This window comes from Psammomys obesus, unplaced genomic scaffold (assembly GCF_907164565.1).
Source record: "Psammomys obesus unplaced genomic scaffold, mPsaObe1.curated_primary_1811, whole genome shotgun sequence".
In the NCBI taxonomy this organism is placed as follows: domain Eukaryota; kingdom Metazoa; phylum Chordata; class Mammalia; order Rodentia; family Muridae; genus Psammomys; species Psammomys obesus.
This window is the reverse complement of record NW_026586383.1, coordinates 282,470-291,904: the sequence shown is the minus strand read 5'-3', so window position 1 is coordinate 291,904 and position 9,435 is coordinate 282,470. Positions and strand designations below refer to the sequence as shown.

Here is a 9,435-nt window from a genome sequence, read left to right as displayed (position 1 = left end):
TGGGGAGGCCGGGAGACAATGTCGGCCCCATGGTCGGTGCGAGCCCTGGCATTTGCCCGGAACGTCAGCCTGTAGGTCTCAATCTGCAGTGACACGTGAGGAGGGATGGGAGAGGGCAACATGGGGGAGGGGGAGACAAGAGAGGGAACACAGGGGAGATGGAAGACGAGACCAGAATGTCATCATTAGATGCCTGGAAGATAAAAGGTTACTTTGTTAAAATTTAGGTCACACTCCAGTCATAAAACAAAGGAGTTTCAATTTTCAGCCAGTGACAGGGCCCCTGGCTGGCCCTTAGACCGAGCCCAGCCACTTACTTGTCTCCTGGATCTGGCTGTCCAAAGTCTGGGGCTCCCTTTGGTCACCACCCCCTGACAGGGTGGTGTGGCCACTGAGGCCACTGGCTGAAGTAGGGGCACCAGCGTCAGGCGCAGCCTCAGGGATGGCTGGCTCCTCCCCAGCGGGGGGGCCTGGACACGGAGGGGCCTCACTGCCACCGCCCTCAGTCTACAATGAAACAGTGGGGAGACAGTGATGGGTCAGTTGGGGAGGGAATGAGATGGGGTGATGGTGGTGATTTCATACATAGACTTCCTGGCCCACACACCCCGGCAACCACCAGCTCTACACAGATGTCCACCTCTAATTTCTCCAACACTAACTCTCCAGCCTGGAGCTGGCTGAGCTAATGCCCTCTTGGGAGTCTCTTTATGGAACTTTGTGACTCTAAAGTTGATACCAAATAAAAAAATGGCTCTAACAACAACAGACAGCAGTAACCCTGAAGAGCACACATCAGTGGTTTATGCCTAGCTGGGAAGCAGGGTTGGCCCAGTACTTAGAGAGGGCCCTTGGTAACTAAGTAGGCAGCACCCTGCCTGCTTCTCTGTGTGGTAAGATCCCCTCACGACAGAGCACTTTTTATGCTGGGCATTGTCCTAGCATCCATGGACACAGAGGAAGCAGAAAAAGGTATTCAAAGAGGTGTGTTCCAGAAGCGTTTCAGGGGCTTGTGGAGGACAACACTGGATATATACAGCATGGGTCAAGCATAAAACAGAAGAAGAGTGGGCGCTTTTAGTGAGATAGACCACGCATGTCCCAGAAAGCATACCAGGGGACAGTGGAGACAGACAAGGGATATATAGGGGGTAAGGTGAAAAAAGGAAGTAATACAAAACTTGACACAGAAAGCCTGGGCTGCAGTGACTTAATGTTGCGGCCATAAACAAGTGACCAAATGGCTCACTTAGACAGACTGAAGGATGGCATCCTCTCAAGTCCCAGAGGGTCAAAACTTAAGAGCAAAGTCCCCCTCATCCCCCTTACCCCCCTGAAATGTTCACTGAGGTGGAACCAGGGCTGGAACCAGAAAACTGGATAAGATAGCTACAGAATGGCCAGCGCTGGGTGAGCAGGCATCGAGGGAAGGGGCATACACATGGCTTGGTCCCTGCTCCCTGCCCATTTCCCCTGAATACCAGAGCTGCAGCCTTGTACTTAGGAGCCTGTACGCTACAACCCGAATGGGTCTCCCCACCTGCCCATGACACGGAATGAAGGATAGATGGGATCTTGGCAAAACAAAGAGTCTCACAGCACTGTGAAAAGAGGTGAGAGGAAAGAGGAGAGGGAGGAAAGAGGAGAGAGGCCCAGCCAGTGTCAGACATGGAAGAAGTCTGCCTCCGCTCTAATGCTTTTCCAGCGTCTGGGTACCTCCAGCAGCCCTGTCTCTGAGAGTTGAAAAGTAATAGTCAATAGAACCATGTGAAGAACCCCAGATTGCCTTGTCATTTGTGTCCCACCCAAAATTCCCTCAGAAAATGGCTGGGAAGAGTCCAATGAGGCAGGCCATAGCTCTTGGGAATAGACACTGCCACCAGCTGAGAGGCAGCTTCTGGCTCTTCACCTCCTCTGCCTCACTAACGGTGAAATGGAGACAGCAATGGCGTAACTGAACATGTGACTCCCGAAACCGAGGGGCGGTGACAGTCCTGCTAAGCTCCATCCCAGCCTTAAGGTCGCCACACCACTCCAGCTATATCCTGGAGACTTGCTCACTACCTTCACGGCACCTCCTGCAGGCAGGTGGCCCACGTTATCGAGGGACCCCACTTTGGCCTGGGCCTTCTCCTTGAAGTTCAACTTCTGACTTTCAATCTTGACATCTCCTCCACCTGGAACAACAAAAGAACTGGTCACTGAGGGTGCCAGATTATACCTGTAAGCAAAGCCAGGAGCCTAGACAGGAACCTGAGCCTGACCATGGATGGCTCTGTGTCCCTTCTAGAAACAAGAAAATGTCCATCTCCAGGGCGGTTGTAAGGACAAAAGAGGCAGTGGCACTCCTCCCAGGAAAGGAAAACTGTCCTCAAGCCACTGCAGGCCCAGCCTGATGCTAGCTCCGGACTCTCCAGGTCTCACTGATTCTCATAAGGGCCACATCAGCCAGGGCCATGACTCTTCATTTGTTCAGGTTGATGCTTGGTGAATGACAGGGACAGGATATAGATATTGACTGCCTAGGCCACAGAATGAAAAGGAGGAATAGTGAAATAGAGCAAGTAGACTCAGAAGTATGAGTTGAGAAAAAGCTCTCTGGGGTGAAAGTGAAGGAACTGCACACAAGAACAAGAACGAGAGGACCCTGATAGACTCGGGCTCAGGAAGAAGAGTAGACCGGGCTGGAAACTCATCTGTCTGTCCCTTCCCATCTGTCCTCAGCCCACAATGACCTGTAGTGGAAGTGTCGGTGTCTTTAAAAACTCAGTTATGTTATAAAAACATGTTTTTGTTTTCACCCAGGTATGGGATGTGGGACTGTAAACTATGATTGTCTCAGGCCCTGAGGAGAGTGTGGTCTTTGCCAGCTGGAGACAGTTTACTTCTGACGACTCTGAAGAGTATAAGTGTCAGAGCCAACGGACGGGGGTGCTCTCCCTGCTGCTGCATTTGCTGTTTGCTGGACTGCTGAATACCCTGACTAGGAAAATTGGACTTGCCCCAAGGAACTAAGTCTACATCCCCTTTCCCCTCTAACCTTCTTTCTTTCCTATCTAGTGTTGGGGGTTTGGAAGGGAAGTAGAGGCATAAGAACCCAAATGAAGTAGATAAAACCACACCATCAGATAGCTGACAAACTCAAAGGTTTCTTCCCCACTATAGAGCTAGCTCGGGCAAAAGCAATCCTTTCACTCAGCGCCATTAGGCAAAAGCCATTTCACATACATGGATTTTCCAGATAAAAGGGCAGTAGAATAAATAATTAGTTAAGGATAGCAGCGTTTGGTCCCTCACGAAAGAGTACACAATCCCAATAATTGGAAGGGTGAGTAGGAGGACCGCTACAAGGTCAAAACCATCCTAGGCTACAGTGAATTCCATGTTAGCTGAGCTACACTGTGAGACACTGCCAAAAATAAAACAAATTAAAAACACACACACACACACACACACACACACCAAAAGCAAGAAAGCAAAATAAACAACCTTGACTGGAATCCGCTGAGAAGAAGGAAATTTTTTGTGCCAGCTGTGTGCCAGCTTCTGGAGCAAGACCTCACAACCCCTTATCTGTGGACCAGGAACCAGTGCCTGAACCATAGCAAGACCCCAGGCTGCCCTCAGAAGCCTCTGTAGGACACTGTCAACAATGCTGCTGCCAGACGGAAATGCCATGGGCACTGCTACCAGGTCCTCAGGGGCAGCCGGCATTCCAAATGCCCTCCCCTCTCCTGTCAAGACTGGCATTCAGGACCTCTGCTTGGGGCTTCATCTGTTACTGGATCTGAGGAGTCTGAACCACCACTCCGTCAGCACCAGCTCCCAGAATGCTAAAGCGGGAGGCTAGCCCAGGCCAACAGTGCCAGGCACATCACATGCAGTATTGCCAGGGACAGGATGTAAATATCACCAAGGGACAGCTGTGACAATGGCCTTAACAAACTGTTCCTCCTTCAATAGAAAGTAGCACCCAGCTGCTATCTCTGGCAGGAACGGAAAGCTGTGCTGTTTCTACCAGGCACCCCGGGTATGAGGTCAATTCAGAAGTAATTCTTTCTTTTTCATGTGTGTGTGGAGTACATGAATGCATGTATGTGCACGTGTGGGGGCTCACATGTTTATGGATGCCTAAGGTTAAATGTTAGACTTCCTTGCAGTCTCTCAACTGAAGCCAGAACTCGCCTTGGCTTGTGGAGTTAGGCAGCTTGCTCTGGGCACCCTGTCTCTACTTCCAAGCACTGGAAGCACATGTTGGCTGCCAGGCCCAGTGACATTTATGAGGGTTCCAGGGATCCATGTAGCGCTCACTGTAATGCTGTGCTACCTCTCCAGAACAGGCTCCTCGTTTTGAAGTCATGCAAACTTCCCAGCGGGAAGGCCACCCAGATGACCCTTGAAGGTCTACCTGCCGAGGGAGTCTTAGGCACAGGCAGTCACTCACCAGGCTTGTGCTTGATGTTAGCTTTGGACCCACACTTGGAGGAGACCTTGGACATGTCCACTTTCTTGTTCTGAATCTGAACCTAAGCAGAAGAACGGAAAGCAAATATACTCAGAGAAAAGGCACGAGTCATGGATGAGCCCACCTCACCTTCACCAGCTCCCTTAGTTATGCCCTTTCTCAGTCTGTTCAAGGTCAAGGCCACCTCTTAAAGTACTTAGGAGCCCATGATCTACTATGGCCTTCTCTTTACCTTTGACCCCACCTCTGGAACTGCTCTACTGTGCAGGGTACAACACCAAAATCAAGGCTCTCCTAAAATGCCCATCTGGTTCCATCTCAAAACCTTACCTATCAAACTCCTTGCCCAGAAAACCCTAGACTAAAACTTACTGAATTTCCTTCCAGAGCATGTCCCCAGGCCAACTGTAAGGCTATAGACTCCTATGGGCTTCATGACACAACCCGTCTCCCAGCAAAACAGAATGCACAAAAGGACCACAAAAAATGATCTATGCTGCAAACATCAACACCACAGCTACTATTCAGCATTTAGGCTATTTTCTATCACTGCAAAAGAATGATCTTTTAAATGCAGAATAAAGTTATCAATTTAAATCTTGGAACACCTTGTGTTAAATGTGGCTCTATTGGAAGCGTGTGAGTATTTTGCCCACGTGTAAATATGCAACACTTGCATATATGGTGCCCACAGAGGCTGGAGGAGTCAGATACATTCGGGTGTGAGTGGTCACGTGGGTACTGAGAACTGAATAACCACTGAGCCACTCCAGCCCCACTCGGTACATTTTTTACAAACAAACAAGAACCGCAATAAAACAGCAGTATCCTCAGCTAGCAACATATACTCTGCTTTGTTTTGAGACAAGGTCATCTTTGCTGATGTGGGCCTTAGCCTCCAGATGCTGAAATTAGATGTGCTTTTTAGCCACGGAAGATATACACTTCACCATGAACTCTAGCTACCTCCTTTCAAGCAGCCAAGAGGAGTGCTGCAGGCACAGTCCTGTGTATCCCTAAGCCTGTGCTTGGGAGTCTGCTCTGACCGTGCACAATTGGCTTTCTTCAGGCTTCCCATAGGCTTTCATTTACAGATACTATGTCTGTTTAAAAGATAATCAACAGACTGAACTGCTGACAAGATCATGTATACCATGCAGGCTATCATGGCATATGCCTTTAATCCCAGCACTCAATGAAGCAGAGGCAGCTCTAGCTCCACGAATTCCAAGCCATCCAAGACTTAATGTTTTGTCTTTTTTGTTGTTTGAAAGCCACACATAACTGGTCTTGAACATGTGGTCTAAGACAACTATCCTGTTTCACGGTACACTTAGTCCTGGGAATCTCGGAAAGTGCACGTCCCCAGCCAAAACCCTGGCTGTTCCATGAATCAGTCCACTAGTATATACTGAAGCAGAGGTGACTCTCCATCCCTGAGATCTCCTTGGAAAACTAGAGGCCACTCTGTCAGTCTGGGACTGGGCTCCTTCCAAAATGTGAAGTTACCCCCTTTCTTTATCTCCTAGCTAATCTTCAAAGACAGAAAAGCTAATGAGGGAAAGTTCTGATTAAGACATTGTATTCCAGCCCAGGCTGGAATCCTGTAGTCCCCTGACGGCGCAGACACCACTGCTACCTGATGGAGAGGATGCTGCGCAAGCAAAATGCAAACCTAACCAATTTAGAGAAAACTATAGACAAAAAAAAAAACCCTAAATGAAACAGGCAAAATTAACTCCTGTTTATGGACTAGAAAGATAGCTCCATGGATAAAAGTGCTTGCCATACAATGTGAGGACCTAGTTCAAATCTTCAGATGCCACATAAAAACCTAGATTCATACACAACACCTGTAATATCACAGCTCACACAGTGAGAAAGGAGTAAGAGACAAGAGTCTCCAGGAGCTCCCCAATCTGTCCGGGATATGAAGCAGATAACAATAAACACAGTGCAGGAGCTGGATCAAGGCTGTTTCTGAACTCTGTACATGCACTACGGCAGGAGTCAGCAGACATGCAGTTTATTCAGCCCCCCACCCCATGAAGGCCAACAAAAAACAGTAACTTAAAGCAAAGGAGAGTTACTTGTAGAGTACAAAAGGACCTTAAGATTAAAGGAAACAGACCCTTTACAGTCAATACTAACAGATGTACCCATCTATTAAATTTCAAGGTATTCTTAGTCTACCGGCTTAACAGGGCTCCCTGCTTGGCAGCTGGAAGCATCTGTAGTCAGTTTCTTCACTTTCTTTTATGGTCTAAGACCTGTGCTTCCTTCACTGGGTGCTCCTCTCCACAGTGAAGCCTGACAGCCGGCAAAAACACACATTTATCTTTTCTGCTTGGTTGATTTTATTAATTTATTATTTGAGACAGGGTCTTTCTATATAGTCCTGGCTGTCCTGGCACTCAGTATGTAGACCAGGCTGGACTCAAACTCAAGTGCTGGGATTAAAGGAGTGTGCCATCACATTAAACTCCTATCTATCTCTTGAAGGAACACCTCAATATACAAGCAATCACAGGCCACTCTACTCTGCTCTACCTCTGCATTGCACAGGGTATAGCTGATCTGTGCCATCCTACATGCACCAATACACGCTGTGAGCAGCCCACAGATCTGAGCACTTATTCTCCACCTTACAAGGATGAAACAGAGTCCAAACTTCCATAAAATCTCATGTTGGGGTGGGTGTCGTGGCACACACCTTTAGTCCCAGCACTCAGGAAGGCAGAGGCAGGCAGAGCTCTGAGTTCCAGGTCAGTCTGGTCTATAGAGTAAGTTCCAGAACAGTCAAGACTACATAGAGAAATCTTGTCTCAAAACAAAACAGAAGTAGAACCATAGTGAGTTTTAACCAGGAAGAACATGCTTCCTGGTTACACTATGAGGTTTAACTGTAGGAAGGAATATTCTTGGCTGGATTCCTGAAAATGAAACTGCAGAGGGTGTTTGCAGACCCGGGACAGAATGGTCTGAGCATAGAGAACAGTGGTACAGAGTGTTCAGGATGGCAAAGAGGAGCAAAGTATATTGAAAAAAAAAAACAAAAAAACAAAACAAAACAAAAAAAAACCCCAAACAAACAAACAACATGGGCAGTGTCTTTTGAAAGGGAGTCGAGAGCAGGGGCCATATGTAGGTGGCCCAGTATGTGCCCAAGGTAGTGCTCTGCAGACTCCAATCTGCCTACGCCCTGTCAGTGGGAAACAGCCTCTAAATGACGACTTCTGGTGCCATTTTCCCCAAACCAGAATCTCCCTGTAAGCTGTAATCAATCACCGGCACCCCAACACACACAAAGAGCTAACACAGAACAGCAATGTGATAACAAGGATGTTTAGGTGGAACAGACAAAAGGGACTAAAAGGAGAAGACTGAAGGAAGGAAAGAAGAAAGAAAAGAGAACACAAAGGGAGAATACAGATAGAAGCAGGAATGGTAGGATGAACTCTGGTTAACAGTAATTTTACAATGACAAAGGATTCAAGCACAGGCCTTGGGAGGATACGGGCACCTGTCTCAGGGCAGGGGTTTGCCCAGGCGCACAGTCAAGTCTGTGCGTCCCCAGCAAATGGCGCTAGAGAATAATACAAAGCCTCTGACACGGCAGTGAGGTGAGGCCACCGAAGTATCACTAGCTGTGTCTTAGGGAATCATCAGGACACCCATAAAAATATATATGGGCCTCCAGCTTGTTTACTTGTCAGGACCGCTTCTTGGCAAGGGCCCAACCCAGGCCACCGTGATCCTGTCACATGAGGGAAGGTTCTCGGTGTCTTCTTCCCATCTTTCCCCTTCCCCCTCCCCCACCCAAGTTTCCCACAGGGACTACGCCTCATTAGCCAACTGGCCAGAGCTTATACTTACATTGCCACCTCCAGGGACATGCTTAATATTGTCCTTGGAACCACACTTGGATTGAATATGGCTGTAGCTCACTTTTTTGGAGACTATCTGGACCTGGAATGTTAGAAAACAAAAAGGGGGAAAAAACCAACACAGAGGGAGAGGGCTAGTTAGAACTGACACAGAGCAGGCAGAGAGTCCAAATGTGAGTGTCCTTAAACTTCTGTTCATTAGAATAGGGGTTGAAAAACAGGAAAGGAATGTGAAAGCAAGAAAGGGAGTGAGCAAACAACACGAGACAAAAGCATGCTGCACAGTGCTATGAGGATATCCTCACTGCTCCTGGGGTCTCTAAAGACTCACACAGCAACAGGACCCTGAAGCCCACAGAAATATGGCCCCACCTTCTTGTTGAGTGAGACCTTTCTCTGAAAGCTGGACACAAGGGCTCTTGTATTTTTCAGTAAGGATAGATACTGATGCTCTAAGCCAGTTCCCATCTGGGGCCTGGAACTGTTGCAACCAGACTTACTCCCGGAAACAAAGGCTGCTCTAAGAATTGTTAGGCAGCTGGCTAACAGCACAGATCTGTTAACAGGAAGGAAGACACATTGTTCATTGAAGAAGGCAAATGGTCACAGAATCCTGAACCGGACACCAGGGAGAGCACAGGCCATAGCCTTAGCAGCTCAGACATCTCAGCCATCTGTTTTGGAAACACTGACAGATGAGGACTGACTTCATTTTTGTTTGTTTGTTTGTTTGTTTGTTTGTTTGTCTGAAGTAGGTAAGGCCAGCCTGGAACTTGCTATGTACCCCAAGCATACTCCTGGTCCTCCTGCCTCACCCATAGCACTGCTAGGTTTATAGCCAGCATATCTGGTTTTATAATCCTTCGAATCCTCTAGAAGTATAATTCTGTGTTGATGAGATGCACGGACAAAAAGAGCCACCGAAATGGTGCTACAGTGATGTGCAATTAAGGAAGGCACAGCCAGGCTGCGCTGCAACCCCTTAGCCCTGGAGCTGAGTAACACACAGAGTTCCTCAGCTCTCAAGAAGAAAGGCCCTTCCTTCCTTCCTTCCTTCCTTCCTTCCTTCCTTCCTTCCTTCCT

At 48.0% G+C, this 9,435-nt stretch overlaps 1 protein-coding gene across 4 annotated transcripts in view; it reads right to left on the bottom strand.

Moving 5' to 3' along the window:
- Map4 (microtubule associated protein 4) overlaps nucleotides 1-9,435 on the bottom strand; it is a 136,490-nt gene continuing 127,055 nt past the window's right edge. For all 4 annotated transcript variants that reach the window (XM_055601623.1, XM_055601622.1, XM_055601624.1 and 1 more), the window contains 5 exons: nucleotides 8,342-8,434; nucleotides 4,445-4,526; nucleotides 2,065-2,177; nucleotides 318-507; nucleotides 1-193 (listed from right to left, as the gene is read on the bottom strand). In XM_055601623.1, coding sequence (XP_055457598.1) covers nucleotides 186-193; nucleotides 318-507; nucleotides 2,065-2,177; nucleotides 4,445-4,526; nucleotides 8,342-8,434 — 486 coding nt within the window. In that variant the 3' untranslated portion in view covers nucleotides 1-185. The remainder of the gene's footprint in view (nucleotides 194-317; nucleotides 508-2,064; nucleotides 2,178-4,444; nucleotides 4,527-8,341; nucleotides 8,435-9,435) is intronic.